At 39.3% G+C, this 24,527-nt stretch overlaps 1 protein-coding gene across 1 annotated transcript in view; it reads right to left on the reverse strand.

The window, feature by feature from the left end:
* eif2s3 (eukaryotic translation initiation factor 2, subunit 3 gamma) overlaps positions 1 to 24,527 on the reverse strand; it is a 34,691-nt gene that overhangs the window by 8,399 nt on the left and 1,765 nt on the right. The window contains exons 2-8 of the mRNA XM_043700765.1: positions 19,197 to 19,260; positions 14,291 to 14,418; positions 13,641 to 13,762; positions 7,846 to 7,940; positions 5,908 to 6,066; positions 2,318 to 2,452; positions 735 to 829 (exon numbers count right to left, since the gene is read on the reverse strand). Coding sequence (XP_043556700.1) covers positions 735 to 829; positions 2,318 to 2,452; positions 5,908 to 6,066; positions 7,846 to 7,940; positions 13,641 to 13,762; positions 14,291 to 14,418; positions 19,197 to 19,260 — 798 coding nt within the window. The remainder of the gene's footprint in view (positions 1 to 734; positions 830 to 2,317; positions 2,453 to 5,907; positions 6,067 to 7,845; positions 7,941 to 13,640; positions 13,763 to 14,290; positions 14,419 to 19,196; positions 19,261 to 24,527) is intronic.

A 24,527-nucleotide genomic window follows, 5' to 3' on the forward strand; every position in this document is an offset into this window, starting at 1 on the left:
GGAGGCGGGGTTGGATGGTGTTAGGAGTAGGGGTCGGGAGAGGGCCTCGCGTGTTGTGTGATGCTGCAAGTCTCCTGAACGAGGAGCAGATTTTAAAAACTCCGAGCCACAAAGAAAAGGCATTTAAATCGATTAACCAAACAAAATAGTGCCTGTCCATCACGTTCGGATAATCGACGTTCCCCTGTACAAAACTAAGGGGCTTAAGAGCGTTTTAAAGGTCTGTACTCAACTGTAACAATTAGTATAGACCACAATTTGAAACACAACCTTTACTGTTACACAGCAATCAGGTGAAAAGGCTGCAATAGAAGCAAGTAGTAGAAAGTGAGGACTGCAGATTCTGGAGATGAGAGTCTAGAGTGTGGTACTGGAAAAGCACAGCAGGTCAGTCAGCATCTCAGGAACAGGACAAGTAGAGTTTCGGGCATAAGCCCTTCATCAGTAGAAGTTCCTTCAGACAGATACTAGCAGTGACTAAAAGCTCATTACTGCCACCAGCAGGAATTTAGGGGTTTTGAAGATATTTGAAACCTATGCAAGTTAGCATATATAGTAGGTGAAAATAATTGAAAGAAAACAGATTTTAGTTATAAATTTTATATCAAGCTACAGCAACAAAAACACCTTCCACATTAGACACCAATAAATCAGATTTAAAATTTTCAACCATAGTAGACCCAATTCAGAGGCTCCTAACTGCACTCCATTCTAATTTTTGTTCTTGGTCATACCTTTAATACTCCCTTCAGAATGCTGCCACCAGCCACACCACCTTTTAGATCATCTACTTCACAGCCAGGTTTGTTGACATCAAAAGATCGAATTACTGCATTGATGGAGAGAAATGTAAAAACAAATTTTAAAGTATGTAATTCACTTCAACGCCCTTCAAGATCAAGAGAAAAAGAAATGCCCAGAATTCTAGCTTATATATAAATAAAATAGCTTAGATTCAAGTAGTACTTTAATGAAAAGTCACAGAAGTAAAATCAGTGAACAGTAAAGAGAGAAGTGTTCAGGAAAATAGCCAAAGTGGCTAGATTCAAAATTAAAAAGTGAGAGAGTAGTGACAAAACAAAGCTTCAAGCTGAACATCTGGGGGTATACTGTGAAGACAACTAAAGGCTGAGCGAGTAAAAATGTAAATTGTGGCAAAGATGGTGGAAAAGTAACCCATGTCACAAGAGTGGTACAACCTGGAATCTCCCAAATTGTAATGTGTTCTAACAGATACTTAACTGGGATGTTTATCATTGAAATAGCTTGGCTGTTAGCGAGAAGAACTCTCTGGTAAGTTATGGCACATACAGTTATGTTCAACTAAAATTACCAGCAATATACGTCTCAGGAAACTGCACACAATTCTAGAACATTCAACAAGTCAGAGCCTCAACCACATAACTGAAGGCCAACTCAATGGGGGAAAACCATTCAACAATACTTCAAGGAATGATTAAAGAACTAAAATTAGATTAGATTAGATTAGATTAGATTAGATTAGTGGGCGGCACGGTGGCACAGTGGTTAGCACTGCTGCCTCACAGCGCCAGAGACCCGGGTTCAATTCCCGCCTCAGGCGACCGACTGTGTGGAGTTTGCACATTCTCCCCGTGTCTGCGTGGGTTTCCTCCGGGTGCTCCGGTTTCCTCCCACACTCCAAAAATGTGCAGGTTAGGTGAATTGGCCACGCTAAATTGCCTGTAGTGTTAGGTGCAGGGGTAGATGTAGGGGAATGGGTCTGGGTGGGTGCGCTTCGGCGGGTCGGTGTGGACTGGTTGGGCCGAAGGGCCTGTTTCCACACTGTAAGTAATCGAATCGAATCTAAAAACTAAAATTGTTCGCTTTCACGTACGAGAACCAACATTAGAATGTGCTTGTTGTTCAAACTAAATTAACCAGGCCAGACAGTAAATTTTACTAATAATATCAGCAACAAGAAACAAAAAAGGCCTGAAGCATGCAACATTGCGTCCAATTCCAAAACAAGGAAGAACATTTCAGGTGCAGACACCCTGCATGCTAGAACTGTGTTCTTACAAATAAAAGTCTAAAAAACTCCTACTGCCATTCCATTTAAAATCAGTTAACTTTAATACCAACAAAAGATCAAAGACATGCAGTGTTTGGTAACAAAATGATTATGCCCAATTCCATATGAAAAATAACTAATGGTTTGAAGTATACTGCATTTACAGAATATTTTATCGTGCACAGAAAGTAAATACAGTCCTTTCAGACTTGTTCAAAATTATGACCATCATCCAATGCATAAACAATCCAAGATTTCAAAGAACAAGGAAAATAAAACACTCACCAATTAGCCTCGGTTCAGATATAAAATCTCGAATGGGAACTGGAATCTTTTTTACAATATATTCACACACTACTTCAATGTTATATTTTAGCTGTGCTGAGATTGGAATAATTGGTGCTCCTTCTGCAACTGTACCTGTGCATCCAAACATGCAAAGTTATTAGGCTATAACTCCCAACAATATATTATTGCTTAACAGTGCTACCATAACTTTTGAAATTTAAGATATTAATGTAATGAAATAACCTCAAATATAATGAGCTTCCCACAATCCCCTCAACTTCTGAAGCAAACATCTCACACTGGCTCACAATTCTAAGTGTCAATTTGTTCCTTTCAAATGCCATTGTTCCGAATGAATGGTTACCTTGAACGAACCTGATAATTATTAAAAATTAATAATCATGATGCTTACATATCATAATGGGGCTTGACTGCAGAACAGATTCATTTCTGGACAAAAACGAATTGCTGGAAAAAAAACATATCTGGCAACATCTGTGGAGAAAAATTAATGTTTCAGGTCCAATCAATCTTCAAAACAGCACCCAAAACATTAACTCTAATTTCTCTTCACAGATACTGCCAGACCTTCTGAATTTTTCCAAGAATTTCTGTTTTGGTTTCTGATTTCCATAATCTGCTACTCTTTTTTTTCATTTCTATACATATTAGTTCACTGCAGTTTCTACTTTTCAAGAGTGTTACCCTTTCAGTGAGTTGTTCTGTATCACTGAACCATGGCTAAGTACTACTCTAGTCAATTATTACTAAAGAGAAAACAGGGCCTTTCCTCTGGTTTACTGGCCAACAACACCTCAATCAAAAACATTTTAATTGGTTATCTTCTTGTTCTAATAGGACAGATCATGTCTTATTAACTTGATCCAGCTCTTGAATGAAGCAATAGAGGGTGGTTATGGGATGATTTTTTTAAAATATAGACTCACAAAATTTATTTAATGAAATAGCACATAACAGACTCACTTGCATACATGTAAATGTGGTCAAAGAAGAGTGTAACAGTAAACAGTTGATTTTTAGACTGCTAGAAAGTAATGCTTCTCTGGGGTTGTTATTAGGACCACTGCTTTTTCTGATGTATATTAATTAACTGGACCCAGCTTAATGTCTCAAGCTTGTAAATGGTGCAAAACTTGGAAATACAGTACACAGCCAAGGTTTTCTTAACCTGAAAAGAGATTACACCACACAAAAAACAAGTCAAACTTCTATGAAACAGCTGACATGCATTCAACTGCAAGCTGATCCACTTTAGGGAGGCACAGTGGCTCAGTAGTTAGCACTACTGCCTCACAGCACCAGGGACCCGGGTTCGATTCCAGCCTTGGACGACCGTCTGTGTTGAGTTTGCACACTCTCCCTGTGTCTGCCTGGGTTTCTTCCAGGTGCTTCAGTTTCCTCCCACAATCCAAAGATGTGCAGGTTAGGTGAATTGGCCATATTAAATTGCCCAGTGTTCAAGGATGTAGGTATAGTTTAGGCGCATTAGTCGGGGTTAAACATAGGATAATAGGGTAGGGAAATGGGTCTGAGTGGGATAGTCTGACGGTCGGTGTGGACTTGTTGGGTCGAAGGGCCTGTTTCCACACTGTAGCGATTCTGTGATGATTCTAACTACAATGCTGGCATCAAGCCAGCAATGCAAAATATTGCCCATGTGTGTCCTGTCCAGAAACAGCAGACAATTCCAACCAGACCAATTACCACTTCATCAGTCTACTCTTGATCAGTAAAATGATAGAAGGAGTCACCAACAGCTATCAAGTAGCAACAAACTGCTCACTGACAGAGAGTCTAGGTTCTTCCAAGGCCACTTAGCTCCTGACCTCATTACAGCCTTGCTTCACACATGGACAAAAGAGCTGAATTCCAGAGGTGAAGGTGAGAGTGACAGCCCTTGACATCAAGACTGCATTTGACTGACTGTGGCATCAAAGTGCCATAGCAAAACTGGAACAAATGGGAACTGGGAAAAATTCTCTACTGGTTGAGGTCAACCTGACACATAGGATGATGACTATAGTTGTTGGAAGTCATTCATCTAAGCTCCAGAGCATCTCTGCAGGAGCTCCTAATGGTAGTGTCCTAGGCCCAAATATCTTTAGCTGCTTCAATTGCCGTGCTCCGTCATAACGTCAGAAGTGGGGATATTTGTGATCATTGCAGAGTTCAGCTACTTTGACTCATTCAGTGTTTGAGGAGTAGCAATGTTCAATATCAACAAGATCTGGACAATATCCAGGCTTGGGCTGACAAGTTGCAAGCAACATTCACACCTCAAAAAATGCCAGGCAATGATCATCTTCAATAAGACAACAATCTGAGCACTACCCCTTAAAATTTAATGGTGTGGCGATCATTGAAAATCCCCCACTATCAATATCCTTGATGTTACCATTGACCAAAAACTCAACTGGACTTTCCACATCAAGACAGTGGCTACAAAAGTAGGTCAGACACTGTGAATACTGCACAGTAACTCACCTCCTCACTCCCGAAAGCCAGCCTCCAATCTACATGGCACAAGTCAGGAGTGTGATGGAATACTCCCCACTTGCCTGGATAAGTTCAACTTCAACAAAATTCAAGAAGCTTGACACCATCAAGTTAAAGCAACATGTTTGACTGGCATCACATCCATAAATATCCACTCCCTCTACCAGCAATGATAAGTAGTAGCAATGTGTACTATCTCCAGAATGCACTGCTTAAATTCAGCAAAGATCCTCACAGTGTCTGCCAAACTCACAACTCCCACTTACATGGACAAGAGCAGCAGAAACATGGGAACACCACCACGTGCAATCTCCCTTCCAAGCCACTCACTATCCTGACTTGGAAATGTAATGCCCATGTCCATGGGACAAAATCATGGAATTCCTCCACAACAACATTGTGGATCTACTTACAATAGATGGACTGCAGTGGTTCAAGGCGGCAAATCACCACCCTCAAGGACAACTGGGGACAGGAATTGAATGCTGGACAATCTGTGACACCCACGTCCCAAACTGCTGGTGACATAGTGTCACAGAGATGTACAGCACGAAAACAGACATTTGATCCAACTCATCCATGCCAACCAGATATCCTAAATTAATCTAGTCCCGTTTGCTAGCACTTGGCCCATATCCCTATAAATCCCTTCTATTCATATACCCATCCAGGTGCCTTTAAACTTTGTAATTGTCCCAGCCTCCACCACTTCCTCTGGCAGCTCATTCCATACACCACACTCTGTGCCCCTTAAGTCCTTTTTAAAATTTTTCCCTTTCACCCTGATCCTATGCCCTCTAGTTCTGGAACCTCCACCCCAGGGAAAATACCTTGTCTATTTACTCTATCCATGCCTCATGATTTTATAAACCATATTCAACAGTGTCCCATAAGACAGATAACGGAAGAATATGGTTATTGGAGAAGGGGAAAGAAATGTGACTAAATGAAATTCGACAGAAGAGATGATGGATGACTGAACAAAATGGTCCTTCATATGCGATTTCATTTGAAGATTCATGAAATTACAAGTCAAAATCTGAATGAAATTTAGTTTAGGGACAACCTACCCTGAACAAAAGCAAGAATCTGTTCATGCTGTTCCTTTGCTTGACTTTCCTTTACAAGGTCAATCTTGTTCTGCAGAATCAGAATATGTTTCAGTTTCATGATTTCAATAGCAGCCAGATGTTCTGAAGTCTGAGGCTGTGGGCAAGATTCATTACCAGCTGTGGAGGAGAGAAACCAGTAACTATAGCGTAAAAGGTTAAATGCTTATAAATCCAAGCTTTCAATAATTAGTTTCCCACCAGTAAAAGAAAGAAAACATTTCACAAAAAGTAATTCAGCATAAAATGTAACATATATGATTATGAACTTGTTGCAAAGAAACAGTACATTTACAGACAGCTGGAATGTGCAAAGACAGAATTTCAAATACCTACACCGCTTTGATACTTAACCGACAAACCTGACTCCAAGAAGTGAGTGAAATTCCTTCATGACTCTTTCAAGGGTCTTACAAATGTTTTCCATCCTTAATTACTTGCCATTCACATATGCGCAGCACTGGGAATGGGAAACCCAGTAAATCTGTACTTTTGTTCAGATAAGGACGTTGATGCCAACTGCAGTATCTGCATCACTGTGCTGCCTAATTACCAAAGACAACCTGTGCCAGGATTGATCATGGGACTTTTCCTGACCCTCAACCTTTGATTGCCTATCAGGCAAAGGACATTGTCATTGTGCCAACAAGAGAATCAGGTAATACATAACTGGGAAGTATCAAAATATTAGTCACTTTCAAAAATTAGACATCATCATTAGGTAGGACTTGGAGCACTACTGATAATCATTAGGTAGGACTTGCTGAGCCTTTGAAATCTCCGCTAAATAAACTCTCATCTGTTCATTTTTAGACCAACGCTTACACAGTTAAGGGAAATAGATATACACCTTTACTTCAATTAAATAATTCCAGCCCTGGAGATCATTTAAAAGGGAACTCTATCTTCATCATAAGAAATTATTAAATTTAAATTCTCAAAGTTTTAACTAAGCATGGAATACAGTCCCTGAAAGAATGCTATCAACTGATCTGATGGTCATCTACCTAGAATTTCTACTATTCTCTTAACTTTCTGGACTAAAAACATTTGTATTTTTTCAGCATTGCTCATGGTTTTAACTCAAAGTCAGAGGTCACATGATACCAGGTTACAGTCCAACAGGTTTATTTGAAATCACAAGCAATTGGAGTAGAGCTCCTTGGTCAGGGGAAGTGAGAGAGAAGCACACAGACACAGAATTTAATCAGCAGAGAGATCAAAAGATCATACAAGTGGTGAGTGGAATGTTGAATAGTAAGGTCTCTGCAGGTGATCAAAAGTCAGTGTGAGTAAAGTGTCAAGAGCTGAATCAGTGAAGGGATGACCTATTATCCGATTAAATGGGGCAGAGAGATAATTACAAAAAGTTAAAAATAAGGCGATGCTGGAGACAAACCAAATGACTGGAATAACAAGTATAAATGTCGTATGCCAAGGATCTAACCAAAGTAATAAATAATTCAAAACTGTACAAACTAATTAAGGTAGAGATCATAATTCATCAAGATGATGGCGTCAAAACAGGACAGTATGGAAGATTTTATGGATACAGAACAGCGTGGTGGAGTCACATGTAGTGCGACATGAACCCAAGATCACGGTTGAGCCACCTTCATAGCCAAATCCTGTACCTATCAGTTTCTGTCGGGCACCGTAACCCAGACATTCTTATTCACACTTGCCAATTTACACAAGAAAAATTTAAGAACTATTGTGGTAAGATTTCAGAAATAACTTGAAAAAGCTTCTTTCAGGATTCCTTGAATCATAAGGATTTGTTTAAGAAATCTTGTATCAAGAGTAAAGTACAGAAGCAATTAACACAGTCATGAAATCAAGCACAACAGTCCGTGGATGATAGTGCAAATCCACACCTACTGTCAACATCCCAATTACCTATCAGAAGCAAAGCTGCATCCATGACAGCAGCTCCGTTCAACATAGTAGCCATCAAGATGTCATGCCCTGGGCAATCCACAAAAGAAACGTGCCTACAATAGAACAAACAAAATTAAATATACCACATCTCCAGGTTGTGAACAGTGGGGCTGCTCGCAAGTTGATTTATACACAAGTCAGAACACAATGGAGGACAACATAAAGTAGCCATTTGAAAATACAGAAACGCTTGTATGTTCAGTCTTGAAAGTTAAAAATATACCCAATATAGTTATAAACTTTGGAAACATCTAAAAATCAAGATTGAAAGAAAATCACAAGCAGTCTCAAAATTGCCAACTATTTAAAAATCGCATCACTAGAACTCTAGTGTCAGTGATAAAGTCCAAAATTTATTTTCATCAAAAAAAAAACAACTTCCATGTATTCATTATCTTTAATGAACAGAAACATCACAAGGTGCTAAAAAACATATACAAACAATTATTGTTAGATCATGAGACATTACCAACCCTAATGACACTTGAGTTAGTGATGGCTTGCAGCTTTTGAACCAATAGAGACCGTGTGATATAGGGACACCTATAGTGCGTAAAGGAAAGAGTTCCAGGATTTAAACCAGTGACAGTAAATGTACAGCAATAAATTTCCAAATTAGGATGGCATGAGATTTGCAGGCATTGTTGCTTTCACACCACTATTAACCTTGTTCTTTGAGATCAGGGCTTTGCAAAATGGGGGCTGCAACCTCACTTGATCACAATCTGAACTTATGTGGTTTAGAGCTCCAAGGCATTAACAGCTCGAGCTTTGACCAAGTAAGCAAGTTAGAAACAACTTTAAATCCTTGTATTTTTTGCAAGCTGTTGATGCAGCCTAAATAACTCAACCCGTGCCCTTTGTTGTGCAGTAGTGGAAGCGGCAAGCTTTGACTGCTTTTGAAAGAATAAAACTCCTCCTACCCCTCACAGCCTTCTAGACCCACCAGTTAATCTAGCAGGTCTGTCATTTCCTCCCCCAGCTTGAAATGGGGTTGTCATTGGAAAAGGTTTAGATCCCTTGTTCTAGAATAGATTGCAGAAGTCACAGATTTGAAATGTGTTTTTGAAACAGCCTTCGTGAGCTGCTGCAGTAAATCTTGTACACGACATGAACTGCTGCCACTATAGGACAGTGGTCAAAGGAGTGAAGGTTCAAGGTAACAAATGGGGTACAAACCAATGGAATGGGACTATCTGGCACCGCCCTTTTGGCGCCGATCATTTGGCCCCGTCGTTTTGGCTCTAAACTGTTTTGGCACTCATTACTTTGGTGCAGAGTTGTTTTGGCGCCATTGCAGAATTTAAAAAAAGTCTTGAAGAGCCCGTAAGAAATTCATTTTTATTGCACTGTAAGAAATAAATCTAATTCTTTTTTATTCATTAATTTTAACCTTTTCATTATAAAAACAAATTTCTACATTTTGCTACATTTATCAAACACATATAGATAACCATCGTGTGAAAATTTTGGTTTGTCTCTCTTGCTTAGAATGTTTTCAGCCATTTCTCGTATGGGCTCGACAAGACAATTGTATTACAGCTTTCCAATGTGAAGACAGAAGGGCTTAAGTATCATCAAGGCAGTAGATGACTATTAGAGCTGAAAATGTGTTGCTGGAAGATGACTATTAACAATTGTTAAATGAGAAAATGATTACAAAAGGAGATTTGAATCTACAGCGGGTCATTACATCTTTGACTATCAACTCTTGCTAGTTGAGAAAATTACATCAGGTCGTTAGTCATCCTCTCTGCTTCAACCAAGCAAGACTTTTTTTTATTCTGAATTGGTGCCAAAACAGCTCAGCGCCAAAGTAATGAGCGGCAAAACAGTTTAGAGCCAAAACAGCAGGGCCAAATGATCAGCACCAAAACGTACCCAACCCCAAACCAAATGCCCTCATTTGTCCAAGATGCTGTTGAGTTCAGTGCTGTTGAAGCTGCAATCAGCCAGAAAAGTGGAGCCTTTAGCAGTGTTGTGTACATGATTGACAGCCATCATGGTGAGGTTCGGAGGCAAGGTACATGCTGTCTAATGTCCATCCCCTCACATGCACAATATTTATTTGGCTGATCCAGTTACCCTCCTGGTCAATGGTGAGATGCAGGGAGTTGATGATGGAAGATTCAGCAAGGTTAGTGGCACTAGAAAATCGAGGAGAGATGGTTAGATTCTAGCATTAGAAATGGTCTTTGCCTAGCACTTGTCTCGTCTGAATGCAGTGAGCCAGTTATCAGTCCGAGATAAAAGAGACAATATCATTACAGAATTTAAACAAGATGAGAAGTATTTTAAAATTTGATCACTAGGGGGATCAGAAACAAAAGAAAGACAAGAATGGAGCTAATGGTTGAACAGAATTTGCTGCAATAAAGGAAATCAACAAGAGGGAAGAAGTGCCACCTCAACACACCATCCTGGCCCCTGGTCAATATCTTGACCTCAGTCTTGCTGCAGCACTCCAGCGAAGCTCAGTGCAAACTTGAAGAATGGCACCCCATTTTCTATTTGGGGACCCTGCAGCCCTCCAGCTTCAATATCAAGTGCAATACTTTTGGGCTTGAACTCTCCCACGTCCTTGCCCCTACCCCTGCACACCAAGCCTTGTTATCACAATCTGTTATTCCACACAACCCATCGTAAGGCACTAACAGTCCTCATTAGTAGCTATTCACTCTCCGAGCCAGATCATTATCCACTCCTTTGCCTGCCAAACGGTTTTTCTCTCTCTTTGGGCTCTATTCCCATTTATCATTACGAACTGACATTTTCCTAGCTACCATCGGTTCTGAGAAAGGGTCAACAGACCCGAAAGTTAAACTCTGATTTCTCTCCAGATGCTACCAGATCTGCTGAGCTTGTGTTTCTGATTTATAGTATCTGCGGTTCTTTCGATTTTTATTTAATACCTAAAAAGAAATTGTTAAACTAGGGAAGTAATAACACCGGACTGCTTGAATAGCTAACATCGAAGCAATGCCATGGATAGAGGTGAGTGATCCTACAACCAACGTGTCAGATCTTAGCTGTACAATCCTACCACATCCTATTGTGCGGCAATGAAACAACTAACTGGAGCAGGAAGCCCCACACGTACCTAACCTTCAAACAATGGAGCAGCACAACATATCAGTGCAAAAGACAAGGGTATGCATTTGCAAGAATCTTCAGGCAGAAGTGCAGAATGCCGATGCAGCTTAGTCTCGCTGTGAAAGCCCAAGCAACAGGGAGGCCAGTCTTCAGCCAATTCAGTCCATTCCATGTGATATCAAGAAATAGGTGAAGGCATTGGATACTGCAAACACTGAATGTTTCAGCAAACCTGATAACATGCGTTCCAGAATTAGCCTAACGGTGAACCAAGCACATCCTCTCTACAAAAATAATAAATAAATTCAACTGTCAATTTCAGCACATTGGCCTACTCATCATCAGCAAAATGATGCGACGTATCATCAACAGTACTACAATATGGGACTTATACAGGGAGAGGTGGCATAGCAGTAATGCCACTGGACTAGCAATCCAGAAGTCCAGGTCAATGCTCTCGTGTAACAGACTCGAATCCCACTTCAAGACAGGTGGCAAGCTTAGAATTCAGTTAAACGGGAATAAAAACAGGTGACCACGTAACGAATATCAATTCTCATACAAGCCCACCTGGTTCACCCATGTCCTTCATGGAAGGAAATCTGCTGTCTTTACTTAGTCTGACCTACATATGACTCCAGATCCACAGTAATGCGGTTAACTCTCAACTGCGCTCTGAACAATTAAGGATGGGCAATAAATACTGGCCTAGCAACCCCATGCCCAGGAGTGAAAAAAATTTAACATTTCATAAACCTTCTCTCCTGCATAAGATCATAATTGAAGATGATAGTGATGATTGCACTTCTGTTTAGTACTATTCAGGACTCCTCAGATCCTGTAGTCGTCTGTTTAGCAAGTGTAACCAGAACTTGACAACATTCTGGCTTGGACTAAGTCACCCATGGACTAAACAAGGACCATCTCCAAATCAATCTCTTGACATCCAACGCCATGACCATCTGCGAACACTCCCCATCAAATCATCATCATCCTGGGGTTACCGCCAACCAGAAACTGATAGGGATCAGCCACATAAATAGTGTGAATACAACAGTACAGTACAAGTTGTACAACTACAAGCATACAACATGAATTCAGTGGTGGGTAAGTCACCTCCTCACTCCACAATCGACAAGATAGGAGTCAGGATTGTGTTGGGACTGATCTTTGCCTGGAGGAATGTAGCCCCCCAGCAGACAATCAGCTCAACACTATACCACTCAAAGCAGCCTGCTTGATTGTCCACCATTAACGCACAGTGGAAGTGATGAATACCACCTACAAGATACAGTGCAGCAGCTCACCACAGCACCTTCAAAGCACCTTCCAAACCTAGGAACTCAAACCATCCAGAACTGGCTCTTTCAAAAAATGACTCAGGTGCCAGAATCCAGCAAACAATGTATCTCCAAACATTTCATAGAACTAATGATCGAAATACTGACAAATGGACACATGAAATCTAAAAGCAGATGTTCCTTAATTACAAGCGGTTTTGTTCCTGTGTTGGCCACACATACAGGAGACAAAGACTGGGATTGGAGAAACAGAAAACAACAGAGGTAGTAGTCTCACCCAGCCAGGGCCCTAGAAAGCACAATGTCAGCATGACGTAGGAAGGTAGGACTGCAAACAATGCACTCCGCAGTCTGGGTGGTAAGGGAAGAGAAGACAAGACTCCCATTATAGGCATTCCTGATGAAGAGCTTATGCTCAAAACGTCAACTCTCCTGCTCCTCGGATGCTGCCTAACCGGCTGTGCTTTTCCAGCACCACACTCTGACTCTGATCTCCAGTCCTCGTTTTCTCCTACACAATCAAGATGGAGTTGCGTGTAAGAGGAACCGCTCCCTATCCCATTCCAAGGACAGAGTGAGAGTGGGCAGCCTTCCCAAGCTGATAGCAAGAGACAGTGAGAGTGAGGAACAGTGTGCATGAGGGAGTGAAAGGATGAATGAATTTTGCTGAGGCCATTAGAACCAATCACAAGGTAGTTAGTTAATCCCAATTTCATAGCTTGACCCTGGTCCCTTTACTGGTGACCAGGGTTTGGGACCTAATTCACATTTGATATTGTATCAAAACTTCGTTTCCTGAAATGTGCTCATCGAATTCGTGGGGGGTGGGAAGAGAATCCAAATGTGGCCTCTTGTGTGAAAATGTTAAATAATCCTCAGCAAGAAAAACATGTTGCTGCATGAGAACATCACATCTTGCAAGCTCGTTCAAGTCACTTACCATACAGGCTTACAGCTAAATCAGCTTTGACTGATAGATTCAAAATCCTGGAACTCCCTCCCTAACAGCACTGTGGGTATATCTACATCACATGGACTTTAATGATTCAGAATGACAACGAGCCACTACTTTGTCTATTAGGAATAAGTAATAACTACTGGCCTAACCAACAACGTCTTAAGTATGAATGAATGAATAAATAAAGAGACAGAAAATTCCAAAGCATATTAGAAAGTAGGAGCAAGGATTGAAATAAAGGGTTTTTGGACTTCATCTCAGAGTTGCACTAACCAGTAAAATAAACTGTTGTGACATGATAATGAATGCAAACTAAAAAAAACTGAAATCCCTAAAATGTCTCCAAAATAATTCTCATTAATGGGCTAAATCTCAATAACTTGCATTTACATTGCACCAACCTGACTAGCTTAAAATTCCCTTTGGTTCCAGGGATATCTGAAGGGAACTCATCTGGTGTACTGCTACCACACGACCTGTAACAGTCAGGCCTCGGACAACTAGGATCATCAAGTTTGTAAACCTGAAAAGTTAAAACTAAATCAATATAGAAAATGTTGAAGTATCACAAAAGACAACTAAAAAATAAAATACTGGATTAAATTGAAACACAACAAAGCTATGAATTGTTTCAATGGTTCTCCTTTGGTCTGGCTCACAAGGAGCTGGATACCTTTCATAAAATCTTTCAACAAGACCATTTTTTTTTCAAACAAGCATTCTATCAAATGTCACCTTTGTAATTCAAAATGCACAATGTCCAGCTTCAAGCTACCCTGAATGCCTCACTATGTATTCACAATACAGTATTTCCACCATCTATTTAATAGTTACATAAACACAGAACCACTACATTTGAAGTATATAGCTTATTTTTAGATGTTAATAGTTTAACTTAAAATCTTAGAAATACCAAATTAGGAAGCAATGATCTTGACAATGTCATAGCACAAATAAAAATGCAAGTTAAAAACCACATACAACTTAAAGTCACCATGAATTATGAAGTCTGAATTACGCACCACCCTTCAATCTTGAGTTTTTTTTTTACCTTTGCATTGGCATATCCGAGCTTGATAGTAATATTTCTTTCCAGTTCATTTTTAAATCGGACAGTCTGAACACCAGAAATAGCTTTAACTACAGTGGACTTGCCATGGGCTACATGACCAATTGTGCCTAAGAGAAAACAAGTTATGTTTAAATACTTGACACTGTTACTGGACAGAACATGCCTCAAAATCTGAACTAAACCCCAGTCAAAAACAAATTCTACATTATTTTTTAATTAACTGAGAATCAAAGAGCAATCTACTTCTAAAGCAGCATGCAATTTCTTTAAACAAAATCATTAAATAAACTTTCAAAGCTTTCAAATACCAAATAATGTAAAAATTCACACTTTTAAAGCCTACGTTAATCAGAGTAACTTCTTTTCGCGGGTAGGACAGGGCACCTACATCATTATATACTCTCCTGGCATTCTTGAGGTTACCTTTTGAATTAATCAGAGAACAATGCAGTGCAGCATAGCAGAAAAGCAACTTATAGCAAACATTTCTTTTACTGCTTAAAGTTGCCCCAGTGACACGTTATTCAGACACTCACACTATCAGCACATATTACAATTCACTTTTGACAAATATTCACAATATTTATGTTCTTGCATGTTTCTGAATTAACATCAATTATCTCCTTTTCCTTATTCACTTCAGAATTCTAAGAGGACAGAATTATAATAGGATAATGGGCTTCACTGCTCACTAATTGCCAACTAGTTAGCCTCTCTGAATTTTGTTTCTTTTTTTATTTAACCTATTTTTCTAATCAAATGTTCAGAGATGTTATATAAGGCATGTTGAGATTGTACAGGACATTAGTTAGGCCTCTTCTGGAGTACTGCATCCAGTTCTGGTCGCCCACTTAGAGAAAGGATATTATTAAGTTGGAGGAGGTTCAGAAGAGATTTATCACTATGGTGCCATATACGGAAGGTTTGAGTTATAAAGGCAGGCTGCCAGGCTGGGACTTTTTCACTAGAGCGCAGGAGGTTGCGAGGTGACCTTATGCAGGTTTACAAAATCATGAGGACTATAGATAGGTTTAATGGTAGGTGTCTTTTCACGAGGATGGGGGATTTCAAGACTAGAGGGCACACTTTAAAAGGTGAGGAGAGAAATTTTTAAAATACATGTGGGACTTTTCTTTTACACAAAGTGCTCTGCACATGAAATTACTGAGGAATTGGTGAATGTGGGCACAATTTCAACGTTTAAAAGTCACTTGGATAACTACATGAATATGAAAGGATTGGAGGGATATAAGGAAACAGCAGGCAGGTAAGACTTGTTATGTTTGAGATTATGTTTGCTTGGACTGATTTAGCCAAAGGGTCTGTTTTTGTGTCGCATGTGTCTAGGACTTCTGAAGCAGGTGAGACTTGAACCCAGGTCTCTTGGCCCAACCAATGCTACCACAGCACAAGAAGCCCACCCTCTGTTTCTTGCAGCAAATGAAAATATTTCAGCTGCTTACAACTGAACAGGTATTTATAGATCTCAATTATAAGAGTTATGACATTTATCATTTCAGGTTGTCTACTGCAAATATGTGTAATTCATACAAAAGTACACAAAAGGCGAATCTTCAACCAGCCAGTCAAAATAAAATCAATGATTAGCCTTGATTTTATTTTGTGCCGTTACAAGGGATCCTTCATTTATACATGTACCATGGTATTTGACTAAGCTTTAATACTACACATTTAAATTTTTTTCATTAAATGTTTACTGTTTAGGAATAAAAGAATGACTAGGGTAGGAATAGGTCCAGTCAAGGATCGTAGTTTTTTCATTAAATGTTTACCACAATTTCCCAAAACTTATGAAATTGTCAAATGGGATTATGGTTATCTATTAGTGTTCAAATAGTGCCCAGAATTAAAGTATTAAATTTTGCTGGTGGAAATGAGATTTGGTAGAGACTCTCAATAGAGCACAAGTTGTCCAATTGACTTAGAGGACACAAACCCACATGGAAAAAGGGAATAATCATTAACAAGATAACGAACAAGAGAAAGTAACAAACATGTCTTTTGAAAGTTTTCAACGCAAGTTGTAACACAAGTCAATTCAACTTAACATTTTCACAACAAAACCCTCAAAACTGCAGAACCTTTGGAGTCCAAGATGGCAATGGGGTATGATGCTCCAGTTGGAGCTCATCCACTCCATCCATTATTTTTCTTTTTTTTTCCTTTTATTTTGCACTCTTCAGCCAGCAACCTGGAGCAGGGCAGGGACAGCAGTCAGTGGGGCCGGAGCAAAGATGGCTACTGATTAGGAATTGGTGGACCTGGTCAGACCACATGGTAGTCCTCACAGAAAGATTGTATTGTCCATCTTTTTAGCTATATTTACTTTTAACACGGCACCATTTTTTGGCAACACTGTACACTTTACATTGTACTCGTGTTCTTTTGTAACTTGAGTACACTTGACAATAATTCTACTTCTCATTCTGAACATTTTAATTATTTACATTTAAGGGAACAGCAAATGCAAGTACTTGTGACTAGACAGAATTATAAAAAGACTGGGTTTCATGTAAAATAATTGATAAATTCAATTATCAGAAAATATTCTTAATATCTTTTGTTTTTAAAATGTCCATGGCTGCAACATGTTGCATTAAAAGTAGGCATCCATCTCCAGTAGAAAACAAACATTGATGGTTGTATGTTTTTTTGAGATCTGTCTTTTGATTAAAAATTTAAAATATAAAACATAGGTACTAAATTAACCTAGAGCAGTAAGATGACTATTTTATGGGGCTATAGGTTGTTAAAGTGCAAAGATGGCCTTTACTAGAGAGATGCGCTTTTCCTGTCAGATGAGAGAGATTAGGAAGAATTTCCATGTTACTGATGGTTATATCTGCATTAAGTGTGTTTGGTTGCAAATCCTATCAGATCACATGGATCGGCTGGAGTTGCAGTTAGAGGTAATGAGGAATTTACAGGAACTGGAGGATGGGATTCACAGCAGTTATAGGGAGAAAAGCCCTATACAGTCAGGTAGATGGGTTACCACCAGGAAAGGTGAGAGAGAGAGAGAGAGAGAGAGAGAGAGAGAGAGAGAGAGAGAGAGAGAGAGAGAGAGAGAGAGAGAGAGAGAGAGAGGTGGTCTGCTGTGATTATCTCCATCTCAAACGAGCATCCTGTCTTGGAAAATGTCGGGGGTGATGGACTCTCAGGGGGATATAACATGAACAGTTTCTAGTACCTAGACAGGCTCTAATATAACTAGGGGTACGTCAGGTTCCAAGCGACTGATTGTGATAGGGAACTCTCTATTCAGAAGCACAGATAGATGTTTCTGTGGCAGATAATGAGAAGTCAGAATGGTGCGTAGCCTCCCGAGTGTTGGGACTGATAGTCATAGGGGAGGTGCCAGAAGACTGGAGGTTGACTAATGTGGTGCCACTATTTAAGAAAGGTGGTAAGGAAAAGCCTGGGAACTATAGACCAGTGAGCCTGACATCGCTGTTGGGCAAGTTATTGGAGGGAGTCCTGAGGGACAGGATTTACATGTATTTGGATTGGCAAGGACTGTTCCAGGATAGTTAAAAAGGCTTTGTGCGTGGGAAATCATGTCTCTCAAACTTGATAGAGTTTTCTGAAGTAGTAACAAAGAGGATTGATGAGGGTAGATCTATAATGGACGAGATCTATATTGACTTCAATAAAGTGTTCAACAAGGTTCTCCATGGGAGACTGGTTAGCAATGTTAGATCTCATGGAATATAGACAACACGAGCCACTTTGGATACAGAACTGGCTCAAAGGTAGAAGACAGAAGGTGGTGGTGGAAGGTTGCTTTTCAGAGACTGGAGGCCTGTGACCAGTGGAATGCCACAAGGATTGGTGCTGGTCTACTACTTTTTATCATTCAAATAAATGATTTGGATGTGAACATAGCAGGTACAATGAGTAAGTTTGCAGATGATACCAAAATTGGAGGTGTAGTGGACAGCAAAGAAGGTTACCTCACATTACAATGGGATCTTATATCAGATGGGCCAATAGGCTGAGGAGTAGCAGGTGGAGTTTAATTTAGATAAATGCAAAGTGCTGCATTTTGGAAAAGCAAATCTGAGCAGAACTTATACACTTAATGGTAAGGTTCTGGGGAGTGTTGCTGAACAAAGAGACTTTGAAATGCCGGTTCACAGTTCCTTGAAAGCGGAGTCTCAGCTAGATAGAATTGTGAAGGAGGTATTCAGTATACTTGCCTTTACTGGTCAGTGCACTGAGTATAGGAGTTGGGACATCATGTTGCAGCTGTACAGGACATTGGATAGACCACTTTTATAATATTGTGCGGAATTCTGGTCTCCCTCGTATAGAAAGGATGTTATTAAACTTGAAAGGGCTCAGAAAAGACTTACAAGGATGTCGCCAGGGTAGGAGCATTTGAGCTATAAGGAGAGGCTGAATAGGCTGGAGCTGTTTGTCCTGGAGCGTCAGAAGCTTGGGGGATGGTGTGTGTGTGTCCTTATTGAGGTTTATCAAATCTTGAGGCGCATGGATAGGGTAAATAGACAAGATATTTTCTCTGGGGTGGGGGTGGGTGGGGAAGAATCCAGAACTAGACAGCATAAGTTTGGGGTGAGAGGGGAAAGATTTAAAAGGGAGTTAAGGGGCAACATTTTCAAGCAAAAGGTGGTGCATGTATGGAATGAGCTGCCACAGCAAGTGTAGGAGGCTGGGATAATGACAACATTTAAAAGTCATCTGGATGGGTATATGAATAGGAAGGGTTTAGAGGGTTATGGGCCAAGTGCTGGCAAATGGGACTAGATTAATTTAGGATAGCTGGTCAGCATGGACAAGTTACAAAGAGTCTGTTTTCATGCGGTACATCTCAATGACTATGTAACAGAGAAAGATAACTCACCTATATTGATTGTAGCTTGCCTGCTGATAACTTCAGGAGAGAGAGGCGTTAATTTACTAACATCCTGTTGAAAAAAATGCATTGGATCAGAAATGTAAATATTTCATATTTTGCTTTTGGCCAAAGCTGGTTATCAATCTGCTTTTTTTCTCCACAGACAAGAAAAAGTTTTTCTTTTTTGTCACAATTGTTCTTCTCTTTGCCTTTTGTTCCATGATATCTTTTTAGTTAATCTCTCTAACCCTGTAACGCACCCCAAACTTTTCCTCCTGTTTTTCCTACCTTTTCCTTCCAACAGTATATTACTGACATTTCCTTCAATTCTAAAGTCATTCAACCTGAAACATTAGCTGTTTCTCTCTCCTTGGATGCTGCTACATGTGCTGAGTATTTCAAACACTTGTCATTCCAGATTTCCACCATCGCCATTTTCCTTCTAATTCAAACAATAATCAATCCCACTCCATGCCTGAGTCAGAATTAGTAAAACATATTACAAATGAACCCCTCCCTTCAGGCAAAACAAATTCCAATTTGGGACTCCAATGTTGTAACCTGCAGCTGCACTATAACTGTTGCCAAGTTTAGTGATTCTGTACTAAATAATGACCAATGCACAGATGGTTCATTTCCAACTAAAACATCCTACAAAAAGGTGCTGCATCTTTCCTCTAAATCTGAGAAAAGTTATTTTGGCAAGGCAACAGTGCTTCCAACAACCTAAATAGCAGCCACAAAGATGGTCAGAAACAGAACAGAAGTTGCTGGAAAAGCTCAACAGGTTTGACAGCATCTGTGAAGATAAAGGAAGTTAATGTTTCAGGTCCCATGACCCTTGGTCACCAGACACAAAATATTAACTTTGATTTTTCTTCACAGGTGCTGCCAGACCTGCTGAGCTTTTCCAGCAACTTCAGTTTTTGTTTCTGATTTACAGCATCTGCAGTTGTTTTTACATATAGATGGTCACTGGATTACAAATTAAAGTCATATGAAGATACTTATTAATGTAAATTACAAAAGGCAGGAATCCATATTAGCCGTGAAATCACCTTTGCAATGCCATATCAATTTGACAGGCTGCTGAGATATCCATGTTCTTCTATTGTAGGAGTTATACACTCCATACCCATTCACTCTAAAACTTGGAAGTGCCTCCAATTATCTTAGGCTTGTATCCCAGAATTGCTTGCCTAAATCTTTCTGCCTCCCTCTCCTTATCATTGCCCATCTCTTTGAACAAGCTTTTGATCACATCCAGTATCTTACATGGACTAACATCGATTTGTCTGATTTGACACCAATGAAATGAATGGATTTCTACTTTCAAGGCCTAACAATAAAGCCTAAGTTCTTTATTTGTCTTTATCCACAAGGTAGTGATGCCTTAACACGAGTTCTCATTTCAGAGTCAGATATTCAGACCTTGAATTTTAATGTGAAAGCTTGAGAGCTAACTTTGTATACCACTTTGCCTTACACCAATTTGATTTATACTGCCTCCAAATAGACCTAAGCTCTATTGCAATACAACTTTCATAAATACAGCCTCACAAAACTAAGTTTTAACAGTCTCCCAATAGCATTCATACATGTCTGTAAACCAATCCCAAATCACTGTCGGTGGTGGACAGCCACTTTCTTGTAGTCATCCATCTTCCAAACAATTGTCCACAAGTTACTCAAGAACCTCAGATCTGGTGGCATCTGTGGAGAGAAGGCAGAGCCTTGGAGCCTCTCTGAAAGAGGGTCACTGGACCCAAAACGTCAATTCTGCTTGCTCTCCAAAAATAATGCTAGACTGGCTGAGGTTCTCCAACAATTTGTTTTTGATTCAGATTTCCAGAATCTGCAGTTCTTAGTTTAGTGAATTCTTCCCAAAATAGCTTGCTAAACAGAAAACTCAGTGCATTCACAAATTCAGAAAAAGCACCAAATCCTAAGCATCTGCATCCTTTTAGTCTAAATACCTATTTGGTACCAGATCTATTTTTCTATTCTGAAAATGTGTTGCTGGAAAAGCACAGGTCAGGCAGCATCCAAGGAACAGGAGAATCGACGTTTCGGGCATAAGCCCTTCTTCAGGCTTATGCCCGAAACGTCGATTCGCCTGTTCCTTGGATGCTACCTGACATGCTGCGCTTTTCCAGCAACACATTTTCAGCTCTGATCTCCAGCATCTGCAGCCCTCACTTTCTCTTCCTATTTTTCTATTCCCATAGCTAACTGCAAAGCAAGATAAGGAAATTAGTGCTCCCAGGTGGTGAATTGGTATTTAGAATGGGAATCTCCAACCATTATACCACTGGCAGTTTGGTCTGCAACTAAATGCTAACCTGCCCACTTTTAATTGGCACTTTCCAGAATTTCAGGTTTTCATATTCTTTCTCTCTCCAACCAAGATCATCACAAATCAATAAGAACAGCTGCTTGTATCAGCCTAAAAGCAATAGCCATTAACCTTAATTTGAACATTTTCAGAACATTTTAGGCATTGCCTTTACTTTGAGAAATAGTCTATTTCCTGAAAAATCCTGTAATATTGTATAAAAGTAAAATGCACATGATAAAACTGATAAAATTATTAGAAATGTTACAAAAACATCACTTCATACATAATGATGCCAGCAGAAAAGAAATGAACAGGCTCTATCCCTTCCACCTTGGCTTTCCTAACCACCACAGCCACTCGGGTCTTTGATCAGATCTTGGGTCTGGAAGTAAACAAGTTCATTCCAGCAGCCTACAGGAAGCCATGTCTGCTCATGAGCAAGGATGACATGTATGTTACAACATGTAGACATTCTGGATAGGAATTCCTGATCCCACCTACAAAATGCAGCACAATTCAATTTGCAGGACAGCAGAAGCAGGTTAAAAGACAATCAGCAAAATGAGCTACATGGTAACTTCCATGCTTCTATCAGCCCCCCATGCATGCAGTGAGCAAATCATGATTTTCTTACATCCTTTGGGACTTGTATATTATTCAATACACCTCATCTGAAATGATTATCTTTTGACAATTAACTATTGTCTGTTTTCCTAATCACCATCCAACTCATTATATTCATTTTGCATATTATTTTCTTATACCCCCTTTTCTAATTTATCTGTAAAATCTTCCAGTTCTGCAAAACAAATGTACCCGAAATGTCAACATTTTGTTTTTATTTCATTATTAGACATTGTCCTCTTTCCACTGTTAACTTGAAAATGGCAAACATGCAAAATTGTTTTTATCCCCCCATACCCTAGCCAAAACCAACATATGATGGCAAGTACAAGACAAAATCTCACAGAACGCAAAATATAAGTTTTGCAGGTGAAAACATGGAGAAGTAGTTTCCTTATATGATAATTGTTTTACTCAATGAATCCGAGGATTTATGCATATAATTCCATAAAATTCCTGGATAAAATTGGCTTCATCTCAGTTTTAAATTCTACCAGACTTCACTGTCTTTGACTACTTAATACTGGAGATCACTTGAGTCTTGTTTTCAACCTCTGACAGATTTATTTTGCTATCCACTCATTCTGCTCCATCATTGTGGACCACCTTTCACTCATCCAGCTGTTACTTCCTGGAATCTCTTCTCTGAATCCCTCAGTTTTCCAAAATAAACTCTAATTTTCTGTGTTTTTAAGTACAATTGTCAAACATTTGTTTATTCTTTTCTAAATCTAATACTTGACATCTTCTTTATAAACCTAGTCTATTAAAATGATGTGCATGAAGTACTAAAAATGCAAATTTATTTCACATTAGCAGGATTATGGTTCCATTAGAGATTTTAAGATATTAGAATTAGAGGTAACCTTACTAAATCTGAAATTAACATGGGCACAATATACAAAATATTTATTAATTCAAAATTAATATTGCATTTAAAATGCAGTTTGCCAAATCACATGATGTTAAAAAGAGTTTTAGAAAATTCACAAGTGAGCAGATGCTTTCTAAGCATATCCAGGGAATATCATGAAAGTTTTCAAAACCAAAAAAAACCCCCTGATGCAACATCAGAATAACAGAGGGAAAGACGTGGGCCACAGACCCTCAAGTTTGTTCTGCCATTTTATTAGATCCTAAATTTATCATTTTTCACTATTTTGATACTTCATTCTACAAAAATTAACTAATCACTCCACATCAAGCAATCTAGCTTACACAACTGACTGTGTAAGAACATTCCTTCACAGAGTTTAAAAGAAAGATCCGAATTATGAAGCTGGTTCAATATTTGGCAACTGCTGATTCCATCAACATATCAATCTCCTTTTATACTGCGAAAACAAACACCAACAGCATTCACTGACCATTCAAATGTCAATTCACAGCATATCAATTGCCCAGCAGACTCAATATCTGATGTTGCAAATATTGGACAAAATGTATAACTGATAATTTTACACCATCGAACACCAGTCAACCTATCATACCTGAACCAGTTCTTTGGTATAGCTAGTCGTCAGCACCACCCCACTGCCCTCTCTTCAATCCTCATCATGTTCCCCTTTGAATGTTTCGATCCAATTCTCTTTTAGAAAACTGCTGTTAAAGCTGCTTCCACCACCATACCCGGTAGTATGTTCCAGATTATAACTTGATGTTCAAGGTCATCGTTTCTTTTTAGAAAACAATCAGTTCAATCTCATATCCTGTGGTTACCTATGTTTCCACCTTCAGCTATAATTCTACTGCTTTACTCTTTCAATTCATTTCATGATTTAGAAAACTCCTCTCAAAGTCTTCTGCTACCTTTGCTCAATGGACAGCACAGCTTCTTCAGTATCATCATACAAAAAGAAAACTCTGATACTGATGCCATTTTAGCTACCTCTTATCTACATCCTCCAACGCAAAGAGATCTTTCAAAGTGTGACATACAGAACATAACTACTCCAGCTGAAGCAATCCTGTTGATTTGTTTTCTTGGATTCAATTCAAGCACAAAGGATGCTGAACAGGCAACAAATGATCCACTTTATTGTGCTGTCTTCATTTGGTGCATTTTTGCTGACAGAGGTTTGGAATAACATTTTTGCTTTTGTATGCTGTACCTCCATGAGAAAAAACATTTAACTGTTTTCTCCAATTGTTCTGCCAAACACACCTAATGTCTCTGCTTTGTGGAAGGCATGAATAGAAAATTTGCAGAAAACACAAAATTGTTGCAGAAATGAAGAGGATAACTGCTGGGTGATACATATGTTTTGGAAAAGCAACAATGGAATTCAATCCAGAGAAGAAAGAAGTTATGCATTTGAGGAAGGCAAGCATAGCAAGGGAGAGCACAGAGAGGATAGAGGAATAGGAGACCAGGG

This window comes from Chiloscyllium plagiosum, chromosome 12 (genome assembly GCF_004010195.1).
Source record: "Chiloscyllium plagiosum isolate BGI_BamShark_2017 chromosome 12, ASM401019v2, whole genome shotgun sequence".
Lineage (NCBI taxonomy): Eukaryota > Metazoa > Chordata > Chondrichthyes > Orectolobiformes > Hemiscylliidae > Chiloscyllium > Chiloscyllium plagiosum.